The sequence below is a fragment of the Ovis canadensis genome, chromosome 1, assembly GCF_042477335.2.
Source record: "Ovis canadensis isolate MfBH-ARS-UI-01 breed Bighorn chromosome 1, ARS-UI_OviCan_v2, whole genome shotgun sequence".
NCBI lineage: Eukaryota > Metazoa > Chordata > Mammalia > Artiodactyla > Bovidae > Ovis > Ovis canadensis.
Window position 1 is genome coordinate 275,583,907 of NC_091245.1, and position 20,554 is coordinate 275,604,460.

The window sequence follows — 20,554 nt, forward strand, 5'->3', positions numbered from 1 at the left end:
CTCTGAAGGACTCCTCTCTGTATCACACGGGAGGTAATGGGACACTGGTTCTTTGCTGCTGCTGTGTAATGTATACACGCAAGAGGAAAGTCAGGGCTGGCTCAGGATTGGATCCTTACACTTTCAGCTGACTAATGTGAATTTAAAATTAACCTTTAATACGATTGGAGGACTCTTTTCCAGGTGGGTGCTGCCAAATTTGAGTCTAATTGTTGGAAAGCATTTTATTGCAGGGAAATGTGTGAAGACAGCAGAGAGCTCAGAACTAGATAAACTCAAGGTCACATCAAGTATGTTTTGTCTGTATGTCCTGGCACCTTTGAAAAGAACTTGGTAAGGCTATAGCAGATTCAGTTGTGGACAAAGATATAAGTATAATGATGATCCCTGCTAAGATTTTCATAAGAGCAGAATACTGGCAATGACCCCTATATCCAACAATTTAGGATATGTCAAACAAATTCTGTTATACCCAGAGGATGGAATATTATTACTCCCAACCTAAAAAGAATATTGTCAATGAATATTTAAAGAGGTGGACAAAAGTTCATGGTATAAGGCTGATATAAAAGGGAGTAAGGCATATCATCCTGATTATCCCTAACATCCGTTCTCTCTTCTCAGCTAATTTGCCGAGGTACTTGGCTGCCCCAAATAAAGATTACATTAATGAAGAGTGATATGTGACTAAGTTCTGGCCAATGGGATGTAAGCAAAGATGGTATGTGTAATTCCCGGGAATATCATTGAAGAAAAGGAGGGGGAACCCTGCCTTTTCCTTCTCTTTCATCATTCTAGTTGCTGGATGTGAATGTAATGCCAGGAGCAGTTATCTTGGATTATGATACTGGGAATAGAGACCACAAACAAGAAAATAACTTAGACACTGACACTGGTGTACCATCCAGCTCTTTATACCTACCTTAAGGACTTATTTGTGAAACAGAAAATCATTTTATCGTATCTAAATCACTGCTATATTTTTTCCTTTTGTTAGTCACACTCAGAAGTAATTGTAAATGATACAAGTACCCAACAGTGTGTTCCTGCATTCTCGAATATGCCAGCCACCAGCATGTGGCTGTTAAAATAAAAATAAATTAAAGCTAAGTTAAACTTAAAACTCATTTCTTCAGTTTCACTAGCCACATTCCAAGTGCTCAATAGCCAAAGTTGGCTAGTGGCTGCCTTACTGAACAGTGAAAACAAAGAACATTTTCATCATTACAGAAAGTTCTCTTCAACAGCACTGATACCCATGTTACATCATTTTTTTTTAAATGTGTGTGCATGCGTTTGTGTGTCCATGAGTGCAGAGAGAGAGAAGAGACTAAAAGATAAGAGAAATGTTGAGAATGGCTTTATCTGAAAGATAAGACTACAAGAGATTTTATTTTTTTTCTTTATGTTCATCAACACTATTAAACTATTTTATAATTACAATTTTTATATTTTATCCCAGTATGATTTACATGCTTAAACATCCATTGCAATCATTTAATAACGTTTGGAGAAGGCAATGGCACCCCACTCCAGTACTCTTGCCTGGCAAATCCCATGGATGGAGGAGCCTGGTGGGCTGCAGTCCATGAGGTCGCTAAAAGTCGGGCACGACTGAGCGACTTCACTTTCACTTTTCACTTTCATGCATTGGAGAAGGAAATGGCAACCCACTCCAGTGTTCCTGCCTGGAGAATCCCAGGGACAGGGGAGCCTGGTGGGCTGCTGTCTATGGGGTCACACAGAGTCGGACACGACTGAAGTGACTTAGCAGCAGGAAAGTCATAAGGTTTGAAAATGTATGAAGTGAAGCCATTACCAAAATCTAGCTTTAGAATATTTTCATAACCCCCAAAATTCCTTTACCCAATTACAGTAAGTCCTTGAGCCTGCCCCTGCTCCCACCCTTGACAACTGCTCCTATTACTTTTATAATATGAAAGGTATTTTTTTTTAAACATACCAGTTTTATCAAGTTCCATTTGTTCAGCACGAGTCGAGATTTGGGACCATATTTCATTCTGGAGCTTTTTTAAGAACTTCTTACTGTAATTATCCAAGTCTGCATAGGACCGCAGCATGGAGATGGTCTGCTGGGGAGGGTAAGACACTATTTCTTCCAACTGGGTCTTGTTGGCCCCTTCAATACCCACAGCAAGCACGGTTACATCCTGCAGCCGGAGGTCGAGGGCCACCTCACGCACGCTGTCGTCCGATGGCCTGTCAGTAACCAGGACTGCTATTTGGGGCACTCCTTGCGCCCGCCTGCTGCCATGTGATGCCGAAAAGCCTTCCCTCCTCAGCTGCTCAATGGCAGCTCCAGCAATGGATCTCCCAGCCCGCAGAGAAAGCTTCTGGATTTGCTGCTGAAATTCAGACTGGGTTGTGCTCGAGCTCAGAAGAGAAAACGTCTCGACTCTGTCACTGTAACTCATAAGTCCAAGCCGCAGGCAGTTGTCTTGCACATCCATGGAGGAGGAGATGTTCTGCAGGAAGTTCTGCAGAAGCCTTAGATTCTCTGTGGTCCCAACGGCCTCATCCACCAGAAACATGAGGTCGGCAATTGAATCTTTCTTACAGGCCCTGGGAAAGGGGACTATGGAGAGAGAAAAAGCAGGTAGGTTAGTACAGACCCCTGGCTCAGAGTGAGAAAGCCACTGTATAGATTGTCAGACATCATTAGGGAAAATGGAGGGAGTCATGAGAAATAGAATTAGCAATTTTTTGCTGAAAAAAAAAACAAAAATTCTGAGCAAAATTTACACTGGCCATTGATTTCAGAGAGCTTGAAACGCTCTTCCCCTATCTGAACAATGTGTCTTATTTTCCTATCGCGTCCCATCATCATGATCTTCACAACCAGCGTCACCACCAGCATGACTACCAGCACCTCTACCAACCACCACCTCCAAATCCACCATTACCAGTACGAACTACTGCCACTTTCAAATACTGAGATATAGGTATGAGTTCATGGAAATATCTCTGATCTCAGGGAGTTCTTACTCTATGGGGAAGACAGAAAAATAGATTATATTAGTTCAGACCATAATAAATGCTAACAAGGGGAAGAAAACAGGTGTCTAAAATGAGCTGCCCTATGTTGGCGATGTGGGGTAAGAACTCAATTATCTGAGACATAAATAAGTTAGGGAAGGCCTCTCTGAAAGGATCACATTTAGGTTGAGAAAGGCAAAGAGAAAGATTCAGCTACACATTGTTTGAAAAATAAAAGAATAATTCTGGCAGAAAGAAAAGCAAGAAGTAGAAATAAGCAAGATGCTCAGAGTAGCTGGAGCCAATGAGTGAGGGGAATGATGACTGATGAGGTCAGAGGGAACCAGGTCCAATCATATGGGACGCACATGACCTTATTTACATCTTTTAAATATCACCCTAGTTCCTGAAGGGAGACAATGAACTCATTAAAATTTACTTAAAAGTAATTGCCCTAATACAGGAAATAGAGAATGGTTCTTGGGCAAAGATAACAAGAGTACTTTTGATACATGAATTAGAGATAGAGTGGACTTGAGGATAAATTAGATATGTGCTGGGAAACAAAAAGGAAGTGTTGAAAACACCTAGGTTTTTGACATGAGCAACTGAGAGGATGTTGGTTGTGTCCTTTTCCAGGGTAGGGGAGATAGGGGGAAGAACAGGTTAGAGGGAGGAGTCAAGAGCTCTGTTTCAGACATGCTGAGTTTGAGGTCTATTGAAGATGCCAGGTAAGCAGTTGGCTCTATAAATCTGGAATGCAGGGGAGAGTATATCACATGCACAGAAAATACCCACTCCAGGCACAGATGCGGGAACCATAGCTGTGATAAGTGCAGCTGAGAGATAAGCTCAAATCTTGCCAAAAACTACCCATAAAATAGTGAGCTCTAGAAGCCAAAAGACATATCTTATTTATCTCTATCTCTCCAGTACCTGGTACCTGGTAGGAGCTCAGAAGTATTTGTGGAATTATAATTCTCATAAACCTCCTAATGTACTCTGAACCGCCCCCCCCCCCCAATTATATGGCTAAAACAAGCTTTCAACATGGCCTGCTCAGCTCAGCATTTATTTGCAAATAGCTATTACAAACTGTTTGCCAAACTCCATACAAGTCATATCACTCATATCATAAGGCCAACACTACTATCCTCACTTTATAGGTAAGGAAACTGGAGCTCAGAAGTTAAGCAGCTTACTCAACGCCCTTAGCAGCCAAGCCAGGCTTTGAATGCAGACTCCAAAACCCTATTCTTAACCTCTAGCCTTCCCTGGTGGCTCAGATGGTAAAGAATCTGCCTGCGATGTGGAAGACCTGGGTTCAATCCCTGGATCAGGAAAGGAATGGCAATCCACTCCAACAGTCTTGCCTGGAGAACTCCATGAACAGAGGAGCCTGCGGACTACAGTCCATGGGGTCGCAAAGAGTCAGACATCACTGAGTGACTAACACTTTCACTTTCAAAGGGAAGGATAGTGTCCTGACAAGCAACCCTTGTTGAACCGTATACTGCTATGAAATAAATCAGGAGGAATGAGAGAAACACAGTCAGTACCCAGAGCCTTCTAAGAAGGTGGTAAAGCCCTACTGTCATGGAGACCTCAGGCTATCTACAGGGTTGTAAGATCTCCAAGATTCCCAAGGTGAAGGGTCACATTTCATTCATGTGCTTAGTCACTCAGTCATGTCAGACTCTTTGTGACCCCACGTATGGTAGCCTGCCAGGCTCCTCTGTCCATGGGGATTCTCCAGGCAAGAATACTGGAGTGGGTTGCCACACCCTCCTCCAAGGGATCATCCCAACCCAGGGACTGAACCCGGGTCTCCTGCGTTGCAGGAGGATCTTTACTGTCTGAGCCACCAGGGAAGGGTCACAGGAGGGTTTTCTCTCTAGGAGGAGAAGTACACGTGCTCTGAGAACTTGCTATTTTCCCCAAGGCAGGAGGAATGAAGGATGGGAAAAGTGGAGGTAAAAGTACTTCCTGGTGCTTCAGAGGCAACACTAACTGTGACAGAGCCTGCCCAATACTTACCCAAACCCATTTCCTCTTCTTGCTCACAGGACTAGACATAGTTCCCAGCCTTACCTGCAATTAGGTGTTGCCATGGGGCTAAGATCATACCAAAGAAATGTGAGCAGAATGCGTGCCTCTTCTAAGCTTAGTCCATAAACTCATCCCATAGGTGACCTTCCCTCTTTTTCCCCTTCACCAGCTGCATACCAATTCCCAGGGCACCTCGAAAGTAATATTTGAAGATGGAAGAGCCAACACAAGCCTAATTCTTTAAATAGAAGCAAAACAACTGGTCTACCTGAGCACTAATCCTGCAATGTGACAAGACAAATCAATAAACTTCTTATTCGGGAAGTCTGCTTTCTCTTGAGGCACGCAGCTGCTGCTGCTGCTAAGTCACTTCAGTTGTGTTTGACTCTGTGTGACCCCATAGACGGCAGCCCACCAGGCTCCCCTGTCCCTGGGATTCTCCAGGCAAGAACACTGGAGTAGGTTGTTATTAAGGCATAGCCTGGTCTGATTACAAAATCAGTCCATAGTGATATCCAAGGAATTGGTGAATGAGAGCAGGAAAAAAGTTTCAAGATCATTCCAACTTTTATATCTTACAAATGAGGGTGCTGATGCAAGGCTCACAGAGAAGACATCACTTCCTCAAGTTCACAGCCAGCTAGTGGCATTGTCTGCGTCTTTTTGACCTGTGGTAAGGGCACTTTTTACCACACCAAGTGGCTTCCTTGAGTCTTAGAACTAGATAGCACCTACTCAGAATAGCCTCTCATTATCAACTGAGTGCAGAGGCAGTCAGGAAAATCCATTTGCTAGAAACTCTTTCTACCTCACTCCGGATGGAATGACTGGACCCCCCCAGCAGGGCAGTACACTTACTGGGCGCCTTCCATGAGTGTGCTGACCTGTTCCACCTGCTTACCAACACTGCGTGTATGGCTTCCTGTCTCACGTCACCCTCTCTCTGCTAAGGCTTTCTAGGATTACCCCCTAAGTAAACTATCTGTACTCAAAGGTCTTCTCTTTGGAGGTCTTATGCAGAACTTTCCTAAGACATAAATAGAGCCTTTTTCAAACGAGAAGCTGTGGTAGTCTCCTTTTAGCTTTAGGAGATCGGAATGAAAGTTGATGAGAAGGAGGTCTTCTACATCTCTGCGTGAAATAGAGATTTCTGGTGGGTGGCACCTTAGAGATAATAGGAGATGGCTTTCTGGGTCAGATTGCATGGGGGTGGGACACCTCTTCAACCAAGGGCCTCCTTACCTTCTATATCAGAGTGGGCTGCTCCGTCTTTGTACTGAGCTGCATCCTTGAGAATCTGCGTCATGTTCTGGGAGAATGTGCTGAGGTCCCTGACTGTCCGGAGGCTGTAGTGGAACTGGCCCGTGGCCATGGCCTTCAGGGTCTTCTCAGATGCCCCCTGCATCCCCACCGAGACGATCCTCACCCCATCTTTGCGGAGCGCTTCAGCAGCCTCTTCAACAGCATCTTCGGACTCGGCGGAAGCCAGGACCACCAGGATCGGGGGAAACTGTTTCCTGTCCCTCCCGCTTGAGAAGTAGGCCCTGTGCACCTCCTGGAGAGCCTTCCCAATCCGCAGGGAGCCCCCCAGGAACCCGTAGTTCTTCTTGAGGTGGTTCAGCATGGGGCCCCTGCTCTTGAAGGTGCTGAGCTGGAACTCTCTGTGGAGCCCATCGCTGTACTGGGCCAGGCCCACATGGTACTTGTCAGCCTCTATGGGGAGGCTGCTGATCATCTTGTTGATGAAGGACTTCACAAACGGGAAGGACTTAATTCCCAGGTGGTCGGAGCTGTCCACCAGAAACACCACATCAGCATACTCAGGGCCTGGCCCTATCAAAATAAGATGACGACAAACCCAAGTAAGGTGATGGTTTAGCCTTGATATTTTAACCACATCTCCTTTGAGATTATGTCCTAGTGTTAAGGGCAACTCAGAATCCCAAGGAAAGTGTCTTCTGGAGGTCAAACAGAGGAAACTGTACTTGTTTATGCTAAAGTGTCAAACAAGAGGACTTCTGTAATGTTAACAACAGATTTTTTCTTTCGCAACTCTGTGCCAAGGCAACCGACATTTTTTGTTGTTGTTTGGTTGTGGAACCCCAAACAACTTGATATTATACTAAAAGAATAAACAATGTGATGTCAGAAAGTTGCCAAGTGGCCTGTGGATTAAAAGCAGCTTTTATAACAGTATCAAGCAAAGAAGCAGCCGTCTTGGGCTGGAGATCACAGAGGCAGATCGGAAACGGGAGCTTGATTGAGGGGAGGCAGAGGAAGAGAGGCAGGGTGTGGCTTGACTTGAGGAGACTCTGGTACATTCCTCACACCAGAGCATCCCTCTTTGGCTCAAGAGGGATGGCTTAGTGGTAAAGAATCCACCTGCCAAAGTAGGAAACACAGTTTCATCCCCTGCTTAGTGGTAAACAATTTGCTTGTCAATCCAGGAAACAGGTTCATTCCCTGGGTTGGGAAGATCCCTTGGAGAAAGAAATGGCAGCCAACTCCAGGATTTTCACCTGGGAAAATACTGAATGAACAGAGGAGCCTGGCTGGCTGTGGTCCGTGGGGTCACAAAAAAGTCGGACACAATCTAGCGACTAACAGGAGTCAGTTATCAGCTACAGACCTTCCCCAAGAATTGGAGAGAAGGATTGCAGGATTACAGCCATAACCTCCTGGGTGAGGTGGCTCTGGGAAAGCCAAGGGCAATTCTCCTGAGAAAGTGAGGTACTGCTGTCAGACACTGTAGGCAATATTCACAGCAACTAGGGGTGGGGAAGTGTATTCATACCTCATAAAGAGAGTCTGGACAATGGGAAAAACCACCAGTGTTGACTCTAGCAGAAATGGTCAGCCACCTCCACCCTCCCAATTAGTGATCTGCTCGTAAGTGTTTAACTAAGCAAGATATTTCTTTAAAAGTGACCCTGATATCAGGAAATCTGAGGGTGGCACAGTGCAGAGTTAAAAATATTTCTTTGAGTGATGTTTTTATAAATACAAAAAATCTAGCTTTCATATTCTACATATATATGGGATATGAAAGTTTTATATTAATTATTATATACATATAATTTCCTCTGTGGGGTTCCTTTTTTTCCTTTTCTTTCCTTTATTAAAGCCAAGTTGCAAACTGACCTACAAAACAAATGGGCTGACTCTATTCATAGAGACATGGAACATCAGGACTTCAGAAAATCAGGGAATAATTGGAGTTTTTCTGGCCAAGTGTAGCATAATTCATGGCTTTTGCACACAGCTTTCTGTCATCTTTGAAAGCTTAAGTACGCTCGACATTGTATATCACCAACTACAAATAAATTCCATCTACCTCAATTTTTCAGTAAAGAAATACATCCCTTGTTTCTATTAATTAAAATAAAGATTTGTTGAGACATAAAAATATTTATTTTCCTAATAACAATAAATATAAAATATACTGGTACCTGGGCTCTGATATGACAGTGTTTTAGTCCAAAAGAGAGGAACGAATATAATTAGCAGGATCTTCATTTTGTTAGCGAAGTATTCTTGCTTTTATTCTGTAAAAAAAAAAAATGTTATTTACAATATGAAAAACATTGTTTTCATATTGTAAAAGCACAACATATGGTTTTTTAAGATATATTTCTTGTATATTTCAAGAAAAATATATGTATATTTCAAGCAAAATATAGTTTTCTTGCTTTTATTCTGTAAAAAGTCATTTATAATATGAAATATATCATTGTTTAACAAGAAATAACTATAAATAACTGAGAAAATTGAGTTAGAACAAAATACACTGTAAACACTGTATTTGTCAAAGCAGTGTAGGGGGCGTTTAAAACATTCATCAAGTGAAAAGTGTTAGTTGCTCGGTCGTATTTGACTCTTTGCAGCCCCATGGACTGTAGCCTGCCACGCTCCTCTGTCCGTGGAATTTCCCAAGCAAGAATCCTGGAGTGGGTTGCCATTTCCTCCTCCAGGGGATCTTCCCAACCCCGGGATCGAACCCAAGTCTCTTGCCTTCTGCATTGGCAGGCAGATTCCAAGTCTCCATTGCAGGCAGATTCTCTACCGTCTGAACTACAAGGAAAGTATTCATCAAGTGTTTGAGAGTTTTTTGAAAATGTCTCTGTGTGTGTGCACTTGCTCAATTGGGTCCAACTTTTTGCAACCCCGTGGACTGTAGCCCACAGGGCTCCTCTGTCCATGGAATTCTGGAATACTGGAGTGAGTAGCCATTAACTTCTCCAGGGGATCTTCCCAACCCATGGATTGAACCTGCGTCTCCTGCATTGCAGGAAGAATCTTTACCATCTGGGCCACCAGAGGAGCCATTTGTTGAAAATTATTCTAATGCTAATGTTTGCTGTGTCCTTACCATGGCTCAGATATTTTTCTTAGTGTTCTTTATGCATCATATTATTTAATCCTCAAAACCATCTTCAGTTCAGTTCAGTCGCTCAGTCATGTCCGACTCTTTGCGACCCCATGAATCGCAGCATGCCAGGCCTCCCTGTCCATCACCAACTCCCGGAGTTCACTCAGACTCACGTCCATCGAGTCCGTGATGCCATCCAGCCATCTCATCCTCTGTCGTCCCCTTCTCCTCCTGCCCCCAATCCCTCCCAGCATCAGAGTCTTTTCCAATGAGTCAACTCTTCACATGAGGTGGCCAAAGTACTGGAGTTTCAGCTTCAGCATCAGTCCTTGCAAAGAAATCCCAGGGCTGACCTCCTTCAGAATGGACTGGTTGGATCTCCTTGCAGTCCAAGGGACTCTCAAGAGTCTTCTCCAACACCAGAGTTCAAAAGCATCAATTCTTCGGTGCTCAGCTTTCTTCACAGTCCAACTCCCACATCCATACATGACCACTGGAAAAACCATTGCCTTGGCTAGACGGACCTTAGTCAGCAAAATAACATCTCTGCTTTTGAATATACTATCTAGGTTGGTCATAACTTTTCTTCCATGGAGTAAGCGTCTTTCAATTTCATGGCTGCAGTCACCATCTGCAGTGATTTTGGAGCCCCCCCCAAAAAAAGTCTGACACTGTTTCCACTGTTTCCCTATCTATTTCCCATGAAGTGAATATATCCACATGACAGATAAGGAAACAGGCACAGGTGGCTTGGTATTGATAAGTGGTGAATCCAGCATCCTAACCCAGACAGGTGATCATGGAGACCAGACTTCAAGCACTGTTCTATAAGCTTTATACAAAATCTATGAACTCGCAGAATGTATGAAGTCACTATTCTTGATTATGTATTTTCATGTCAACAGTAACTATTGTATATGTTCACAACTTGGCTCAAAAATCCAACAGCTATCCACATTTCTTTCTTCATTAATCCCTTGTGAAAATTGTTCTGTCAGTTCTGGTTATACCCAATTTTTTAAATTACTTTAACTTCCGTATTTCTCTTCACAAGCTCACAATCAATTAGAAATATTCTTCATGGGAAATTATAATCTTACAGAAACTCTACCAAGTCAAAGTTGTTTTGATTAATAGGGAAATACATAAAATAACCAATACTCAAGAATAGAGATGCCTCTAATGAAACATCTAAAGTATAAGGGCTGTATTTTATTCTAGGGTGGACCTTTCAGCAGTTATTTTGAAATTGCTAATCATGCAGGAAGATTGAGGGAATCACTGGAAACTAGATTTGGAAGTCACCCTACAGATCATTTAGACTATACCCTTATTTTGCCAAAGAAGAAATTGAGGCTCCCTGGTAGTTAGTAGCTGAATCATGTCATCAATGACTTATTAATCAATAATCTATAGTCATCATATTCTAACACATCATATATTTTACTTATTAATCAGTTTTATTTTTAAGATGTAATTCACATTCTACACAATTAACCCTTTAAAGTGGACAATTCAATGTGTTTCAGTTTATTAGCAGGATTTGCATCATCACTAATTCCAGAACATTTTAATGACACAAATATGACACCCCATACTCATCAGCAGTTACTAATTCTCCCCTTCCCAAAGCTCCTGGTAATCACTGATCTGCTTTCTTCTCTATGGATTTACCCATTCTAGACATTAATATAAATGGAACCATATAACCTGTGGCCTTTTGTGTTTGGATTCTTTAACACAACACTTTCAAGATTTATCCGTGTTGTGACATTCCTTTTATGTTTGAGTAGTACGAGATGGTTGAAAGGCATCACCAACTCAACGGACCTGAGTTTAAGCAAACTCCAGGAGATAGTGAAGTATAGGGAAGCCAGGAGTGCTGCAGTTCAAGGGGTTGCAAAGAATTAGATGTGACTTAGTGACTGAGGAACAACAATATTCTACTATACGGATATACAACATATAAACTATTCACCAGTTGTGGGAAATTTGGATTGTCCTACTGGCTATTATGAATAATGCTGCTATGACTATTCATGTACAAATGTTTATGCGGGTATATGTTTTCATTTCTTTTGGTAGACACCTAGAAGAATGTTTTATCTTCTGCCGGCTTTATGTTTAACATTTTTAGAAACTGCCAAATTGCTATCCAAAGCGGCTGCCTCATTTTACTCTCCTACCAGCAGATATAAAGGTTCCAATTTCTCCACATTCTCACCAATGCTTGTTATTGTATATCTTTTTTAAAAAATTACACTCAAAGGAGAACTCTCTGAAAATAAAAAATTATTAATATGCTAATGGTGCTAATGAAAAAGGTAGACAGCATGCAAGAACAGATGTGTGAAGCAAGCAGCAAATTCAAAAGATTAGAAACTCTGTAACAGAAGTGAAGAATGTCTTTGATGGAGCCATTAGTAGACTGGACCTAAGCTAAGGAAAGAATCTCTGAGTTTGAGGATTTATCAATAGAAACTTCCAAAATTGAAACGCAAAGAAAAAAAAATGGAACATTACATGTAAGAACTAGGGGGCAACTAGTACAAGTATAATAAATGTGTAGTGGAAATACCAGCAGAAGAGAGGAGAAGAAGTATTTGAAACAGTAACGATTGAGAATTTCCCACAAGTTAATGTCAGACACCAAACTACAGATCCAGGAAGCTCAAACAACAGAAAAAGGATAACTGCCAAAAGCAAACAAACAAAAAACAAATGCATTATCTATAGAGGAGCAAAAATTACATCTGACTTCTCAGCAATCGCACAAACAAGAGGAGGTTGGCACAGACTCTTTTATTTAGTTTACATTTTGTTTTTTTCTGTGCTGGGTTTTCACTGCATTGTTGAGGCACACAGGCTTCTCTCGTTTTGGAACACGGGCTCTAGAGTGCACAGGCTCAGTAACTGGGGTGCACAGACTTCATCTCCCCACAGCATGTGGGATCTTATTTCCCCAACCAGGGATTCAACCCATGTCCCCTGCATTGGAAGGCAAATTTTTAACCACTGGACCACCAGGGAAGTCCCAGGAGTGGATTAGCTTAAATGTTGAGAGAAAAAGACCCCCAAAACCTGGAATTTTGCAACCTGTGAAACTATCTTCAAGAGTTAGGAAGAAATAAAGACTTTCTCAAACAAATAAAGAAAAAAAAAAAGAGAGAGAGAGAGAATTTGTCACTAGCTGACCTGATTTGCAAGAAATGCTCAAAGAAGCTCTCAGAGAGAAGGAAAATAATATAGGTCAGCAATTTGGATCCCCATAAAGACACAAATTATGTTTTAATCAGACACAGAAAGATGCACAGACACAAGGTGATTGTTAAAAAGGAAGACGTTTTTATTGTGCTCACAGGCCCTTAGAAACAAGGGGCATGACACACCATGCAGGGCCACACAGGGAAGCACTGAGGAGGCAGGGGCAGGCGGAGAGAGGTGGGTGGGAGCCGATCCTGGTTTTCCTGGGAGGAAATGGGCAAGGCGAGGTATGGCAAGCTGCACAGACTTAGAAGTGAATAGTCTGAGAAAGCTCAGTGGGGTCTAGATTGTAGGGGCGGTCATTTGTTGCCAAGTACATGTTACTGGGGTGGCAATGAAAGGTGACTAGAGTCCCAGAGTTCGAGAGTCCAATAAGAGGAGGCAGGAGAGGGTGCAGACTCAGGATTCATTGGTTTGTACATCTAAGGAGTGTTGGCAGGCAAGTCCTACTATTTCTAGGAATTAGTTAATCCTGGGGGAGGACAGTCCCTTCTTGGGTCAGCAAGGTCTCAGAAGCCAGAGCATCAAGTATACAGTACACACTACTGTATTTTTATAATCAAACTTAAATGTATAAACAATTTGTTTATAAATAATGGATATAAAATATAATTTAATTTATATAAAATATTTAAAAATTATAAATAAAATCAATAACAAGGACCTACTGTGTGGCACAGTAAAATATACTCAATATTTTTTATAACCTATAAGAGAAGAGAATCTGAAAAAAAAGTATATATATACACATACACATATATCTGAATCACCTTGATATACACTTGAAATTAACACAACATTGTAAATCAACTATATTTCAATTTAACAAAAAGGAATATAGAAAAGAAGAAAATTCTGTTAATACAAGAACAATAAAGAAGGAATAAGTGAAATTATAATTAAAACTTTTATTTTTCTTATTCTTTAATTGATCTAACAGATAAGAGCTTCTTCAAAATAGTAGCAACAACAATGTATTTGATGATTATACCTTTCATATATTTGAAGTGAATGACACAATAGTGCACTGATTATTGACAGGAGGGAGGAGTTAGGGATGCTTGGTTATTAAAGTGAGTGAGTGAGTGAAGTCGCTCAGTCGTGTCCGACTCTCTGCAACCCCGTGGACTGTAGCCCACCAGGCTCCTCTGTCCATGGGATTCTCCAGGCAAGAATACTGGAGTGGGTTGCCATTTCCTCCTCCAGGGGGTCTTCCCAACCTAGGGATCGAACCCAGGTCTCCCCAATTGCAGGCAGATGCTTTAACCTCTGAGCCACCAAGGAAGCCTACAAGGTTACTAAAACATACTTGCAATTCCCATGAAGTAATATAGTATTATTTGAATTAGCTGTAAAAACCCAGGGCAAATTTTAGGGCAACCACTAAAAAGGTTTTTTTTTTAAAAGATAATTGATACACTAAGAAAGAAAAAAATGGAATCATATAAAATTCTCAATTAATTAAAAAATCAAAAGACATAAAAAGAGTAGAAGACACAAATATAAAGAACAAGGGAAACAGGTAGAAAATTAACAAACTATATATGTTTGTCATATATATGGGAACCCAACTATATCAATAATCACTATGAATGTCATTGGTCTAATTACTTCCATCAAAAGACAGCAATTATCAGAATGTATCCAAAAAAGACCCTATTATATGTAGTTGAAGCCCACTTTAAGTATGAAGACACAAATAGAGTAAAGAAAGTGGATGGAAAAAATATGCTAAAAGATAGAGCAATGCTATGAATTTCAGAAAAACAAACTTTTGAGTAAGGAAAATTATCAGTGATAAAGACAGACATTACAAAATGATAAGGGATCAATTCTCCAAGAAGACACAGTAATCCTTAATGTATATACATCTAAAAACAGGGCATGAAAATCAATGAGACAAAAACCAATAGAATTGTAAGGAGAAATAGATCAATCCATTATAATAGAAAACTTCAACATCCCTCTCTCAGAATTGGGCAGATCCAGCAGAGAGAAAATCAGTGAGGAAACCATTGCACATTTGTGAAAGTACCTGACAATTATAAGATATATTATTCAACAATTGAAAATATGTATTCTTTTCAGTCTCACACAGAGCATTCACTGAGATAGACCACATTCTAGGCCATAAGACACACTTTAACAAATTTAAAGAAATACAGATTATACAATATCTGCTCTTACACCACAGTGGAATTAAACTAGAAATCAATAATGATAATTAGAAAGTACCAAAATGCTTGGAGAGTAAACAACACACATTTAAACAACACATGGGTTAAAGACGAAATTTCAAAAACAAATTCTAAATACTTTGAACTAAATAAAAATCAAAAAACAGATTATCCAAATTTGTGGAATGCAGCAAAAGTAGTATTTTAAAGGGAAATCCAGAGTATTGAATGTATATTTCAGAAAAGAAGAGAGATCTACAATCAATCATCTAAGCATCATATAAGCATCTGCTTTAGGAAAATGTTTAAAAAGAAGGGAAAATTAAATCCAAAGAGAGGAAAGGGAAATTTTTTTAATGCAACAGAATCAATGACATTGAAAACAGGAAATAGAGAAAAAAATCAACAAAACAGAAAGTTCTTTGAAAAGATCAAGTAAATCTGGAAACCTCTAGGCAGCGTAACTAAGAGAAAAAAGGCACAAATTACTAACATCAGAAGTTAAAGAAGGGACATCACCTAGATGACATGGACATCGTTGCTACTGTTGCTCAGCCACTAAATCTTCTCCAACTCTTTGCAACCTCATGGGCACACTAGGCTCCTCTGTCCTCCACTATCTCCCAGAGTTTGCTCAAATTCATGTCCATAGAGTTGGTGATACTATCTAACCATTTCATCCTCTGCCACCCCCTTCTCCTTTTGCCATCAAACTTTCCTCGCATTAGTCTTTTCCAATGAGTTGGCTCTTCCCATAAGGCAGCCAAAGTATTGGAGCTTCAGTTTCAGCACAAGTCCTTCCAGTGAATAGTCATGGTTGATTTCTTTTCAGATTGACTGGTTTTATCTCCTTGCTGTCCAAGGGACTCTCAAAAGTCTTCTCCAGCATCACAACTTGAAAGCATCGATTTTTGGGTGCTCAGCTTTCTTTACGGTCCAACTCTCCTATCTGTACATGACTACTGGAAACAGCATAGATTTCACTATACAGACTTTTGTTGGCAAAGTGATGTCTCTGCTTTTTAGCACACTGTCTAGGTTTGTCATAGCTTTCCTTCCAAGGAACAAGTATCTATCAATTTCATGGCTATACTCACCATCTGCACTGATTTTGGAGCCCAAGAAACTAAAATCTGTCACTGCTTCCACTTTCCTCCCTTCTATTTGCCATGAACTGATGTAACCAAATGCCATGATTTTAGTTTTTTCAAAATTTAAATTTTAAGCCAGCTTTTTCACTTTGTTCTTTCACCCTCAAAGAGGCTCTTCAGTTCCTCTTCACTTTCTGCCATTTGAGTGGTATCATCTGCCTATCTGAGGTTGCTGATATTTCTCCTGGTAATATTGATTTCAGGTTGTGATTCATCCATCCCAGCATTTCACATGAGGTACTCTGCATAGAAGTTAAATAAGCAGGGTGACAACATTCAGCCTTGTCGTACTCCTTTCCCAGTTTTGAACCAGTCCACTGTTCCATCTCTGGTTATAACTGTTGCTTCTTGACCTGCATACAGGTTTCTCAGGAGACAAGTCAAGTTATCTGCTACTCCATCTCTTTAAGAATTTTCCACAGCCTTGTGACCCATGCAGTCAAAGGCTTTAGCATAGTCAATGAAGCAGAAGTGGTTGTTTTGCTGAAATTCCCTTGCTTTCTCCATGATCCAGTGAATGTTGGCAATCTGATCTCTGGTTCCTCTGCCTTTTCTAAACCTTACAAACCCAGCTGGTACATCTGTAAATTCTCAGTTCACATACTGCCAAAGCCTGGCTTGAAGGATTTTGAGCATAACCTTATTACCATGTGAAATGAGCACAATTATATGGTAGTTGGAACATTCTTTGGCACTGCCCTTCCTTGGGATTGGAATGAAAATTGACCTTTTCCAGTCCTGTGGCAACTGCTGTTTTCCAAATCTGCTGACATATTGAGTGCAACACTTTAACAGCCGCATCTTTTCGGATTTGAAAGAGCTCAGCTGGAATTCCATCACCTCCACTAGCTTTGTTCATAGTAATGCTTCCTAGAGCCCACTTGACTTCATATTCCATGATGTCTGGCTTAGGTAAGTGACCGCACCATCGTGGATTATCCAGGTCATTAAGACTGTTTTTGTATAGTTCCTCGGTATTCTTGTCATTTCTTCTTAATCTCTTCTGCTTCTTACTGTTTCTGTCCTTTGTCATGCCCATTCTTGCATGAAATGTTCTCTTGATCTCTTAGATTTTCTTGAGGAGATCTGTAGTCTTTCCCATTCTATTGTTTTCCTTTATTTCCTTGCACTGCTTATTTAAGAAGGCCTTCTTATCTCTCCCTGCTGTTCTCAGAAACTCTGCATTCAGTTTGATATATCTTTCCTTTTCTCCCTTGCCTTTTATTTCTCTTCTTTCCTTAGCTATTTGTAAAGTCTCTTAGACAGCCACTTTGCCTGCTTGCATTTCTTTTTCTTTGGGATGGTTTTGGTCACTGTCTCCTGTATAATGTTATGAACCTCTGTCCATAGTTCTTCAGGCAATCTGTCTACCAGATCTAATCCTTTAAATCTATTCATAACTTCCACTGTATAATTATAAGGGACTTGATTTAGGTCATATCTGAGTGGCCTAGTGGTTTTCCCTACTTTCTTCAATTTAAGCCAGAATTTTGCTCTAAGGAACTCAAGATCTGGACGTGGACATTGAAAGAATATTAAATTCCACGACTGCAAGGACGATTATGAACAACTCTATGTTCACAAATTTATAACCTAGATGAAGTGGAAAAATTTTCTGAAAGACACAATCTGCCAAAACTCACACAAGAACAAACAGATAATCAGAATAGATCGCATCTATTAAATAAATTGAATCAACAATTAATCACCTTCCAAAATTGAATGCACCAGGCTCAGACAGGTTCACTGGTAAATTCAACCAAACACTTATGCCAGTTCTTTACAATTTCTTCCAAGAGATAGAAGCAGAGAGAATACTGCCTAAATCATTCTATGAAGCCAGAATTACCCATATATCAAAGCCAGATAAAACATTACAAAATAGAAAAACTACAGACCAGTATCTTTTATGAATGTAGATGCAAAAATCCTCAAAAAATGTTAGCAAATCAAAGCCAACAATGTATGAAAAGAATTATACACCATGGTGAAGCAGAATTTATCCCAGGAATGCAAACCTGGTTCAACATTCAAAAATCATTTATATAATTCATCACATCAGATACATAAAGAAAAATACAAACTAGGAATAGAAGGAATTTTCTTAACATTTGCATACCAATTGGAAAGGAAGAAATAGAACTGTCTTTATTTGCAGATGATATGGTTATCTATGTAGAAAATCCCAAAGAATCCACAAAAAATTCCTGGAACTATGGTAGCAGGATAAAAAGTTAATATACAAAAGTCTATTACTTTCCCGTATTCCAACAATGAACAATTGGAATTTCAAATTAAAAACACAATGCCATTGATGTTAGTATCTCTAAAACTTAAATACTTAGGTATAAATTTTTAAAATATAGATAGGATCTATGTGAGGAAAACTATAACACTCTGAGGAATGAATTAAATAGATGGAGAGGTATTCCATGTTTATGGATAGGAAGACTTAGATTATCAAGACATCACTTATTCCCAGCTTGATCTATAGATTCAATGCAACCCCAATCAAAATCCCAACGAGTTACTTCGTGGATATTGACATACTGATTATAAAATGTATACAGAGAGGCAAAAGACTCAGAGTGGCTTACAGAACATTGAAGAAGAAGAACAAGATCAGAAGCCTGACACTGACTTCAAGATTTTTTTTAATAAAGTTACAGAAAGCAAGACAGTGTGGTTTTGGTAAAAGAAGGGATCAAAATAGAGAGCCCAGAAATAGACTCACAAATATAGTCAAGGATCTTTGACAAAGAAGCGTGGACAATAAAATGGAGAAATAATCTATTTTTTCAACAAACCAGGCTGAAAAACTGGACATTCACATGCCCCTCCAAAAAAGTAATCTAGACCCAGACCTTATACCCTCCACTAAAACTAAGTCAGTGGGGACCATTAAGCTCAAAGTAAAATGTAAAACTATCAAACTCCTAGAAGGTAGCGTAGGAGAAAATCTGTTTGACCTCAGGTTTGATAATGACATTTTAGATACCATATCAAAGGCAAGATCCATGAAAGATATAATGCATAGGCTGGACTTCATTACAAAACCCTTGCTCTGCACAAGACACTGTCGAGAGAATGGGAAGACAAGTCACAGACTGAAAAAAAAAAATATTTGCAAAACACGTATCTGACACAGGACTTCTATCCAGACTATACAAAGAACTCATAGAATTCAACAATAAGTAAGAGAACCACACAATTAAAATGTGGGCAAAGATCTGAACAGACACCTCACCAAAGAAGATACACTAGATGGCAAACAAGCCTATGAAAAGATAGTCCACACTGTATATTATTAAGAATTGCAAATTAAAACACTCAGGTAACATCACACATCTCTTAGAATGGCAAGAATCCAAATTATTGACAACCAAAATGCTGGCATGGATATGAAGTGAAACAAACTCTTATTGCTGATGGGAGTGCAAAACAGTATAGCCCTTATGGAAGACACTTGGTTAGTTTCTTACAAAACTAAACATTTTCTTACCATATGATCCAACAATCACAGTCCTTAGTTTTTAACCAAATGAGTTGAAAACTTATAGTCAGACAAAAATCTGCACATGGATAAATTTATGGTAGTTTTATTCATAATTTCCAAAGTTTGGAAGCAAACAAGATATCTTTCAATAGGTGAATGGATAAATACATTTTGGTGCAATGGATAAGTATATTTTGATACAACAGACCATGGAATATTAGTGGTACAAAGAAAAGGGCTAACAAGCTATGAAAAGATTTAGAGGGATCTAAAATGAATACTAATAAGTGAAAGAGCCAATTTCAAAAGGCTACATTCTATATGATTCCAATTCTACAATATTCTGGCAAAGGAAACTATGGAAATAGTGAAGAGATGAGAGGTTGCCAGCATTTGTGGAGAGAGGGGAATGAAGGTTTCTCTATGATACTATAACGGTGGATACGTGTCATTATACACGTCCCAAAACCCATAGAATATGCAACAGCAAGAGTAAACCCTAATGTGAATTATGGGCTTTGGGTGATAGTGATGTGTTAATACAGTTAAGACAGTTAATACAATTAATTAATGTGTTCATCAGTTATAACCAATGAATCAGTTTGGTGGGGGCGTGGGGGGCGGCTGTGTGTGTTCATGTGTGGGGGCAGGGAGCATATGGGAACTTCCTGTACCTCCTGCTCAGTTTTTCTTTGAGCCTAGTTTGGGCATTAGGAAACTGCCAAGGATGATAAAAATGCTCTCTGTATTGACTGTGGTTAGATGGAAGTATGCATTTGCCAAAACAACTTAAAAAATACGCTTAAAATGGATGCATTATATTGTACATGAATTATACCTCAATACAGTTGATGTGCCCAGTTTGGATGATAGATTATGTGACCTTGAGCATGGTGTACCAAGGGCAGGGAGGTGGGAGTGGTCTGACCTGGAATAGGCATAAAGGGGTACACAGAGACTTTAAAAACATTACTAAACCCAACTTGACCTGCTTCCTAGTATCCCAATGAGCTGGCAAGTCTAATCAGTGTTGGTAACAATCTGATCCTTC

General features: G+C 40.1%; 1 protein-coding gene across 3 annotated transcripts in view; it reads right to left on the reverse strand.

The window, feature by feature from the left end:
• Positions 1-20,554, reverse strand: part of COL6A5 (collagen type VI alpha 5 chain) — a 167,131-nt gene that overhangs the window by 131,285 nt on the left and 15,292 nt on the right. For all 3 annotated transcript variants that reach the window (XM_069568288.1, XM_069568289.1, XM_069568287.1), the window contains 3 exons: positions 8,496-8,591; positions 6,289-6,879; positions 1,964-2,596 (listed from right to left, as the gene is read on the reverse strand). In XM_069568288.1, the coding sequence (XP_069424389.1) occupies positions 1,964-2,596; positions 6,289-6,879; positions 8,496-8,562 (1,291 nt within the window). In that variant the 5' untranslated portion in view covers positions 8,563-8,591. The remainder of the gene's footprint in view (positions 1-1,963; positions 2,597-6,288; positions 6,880-8,495; positions 8,592-20,554) is intronic.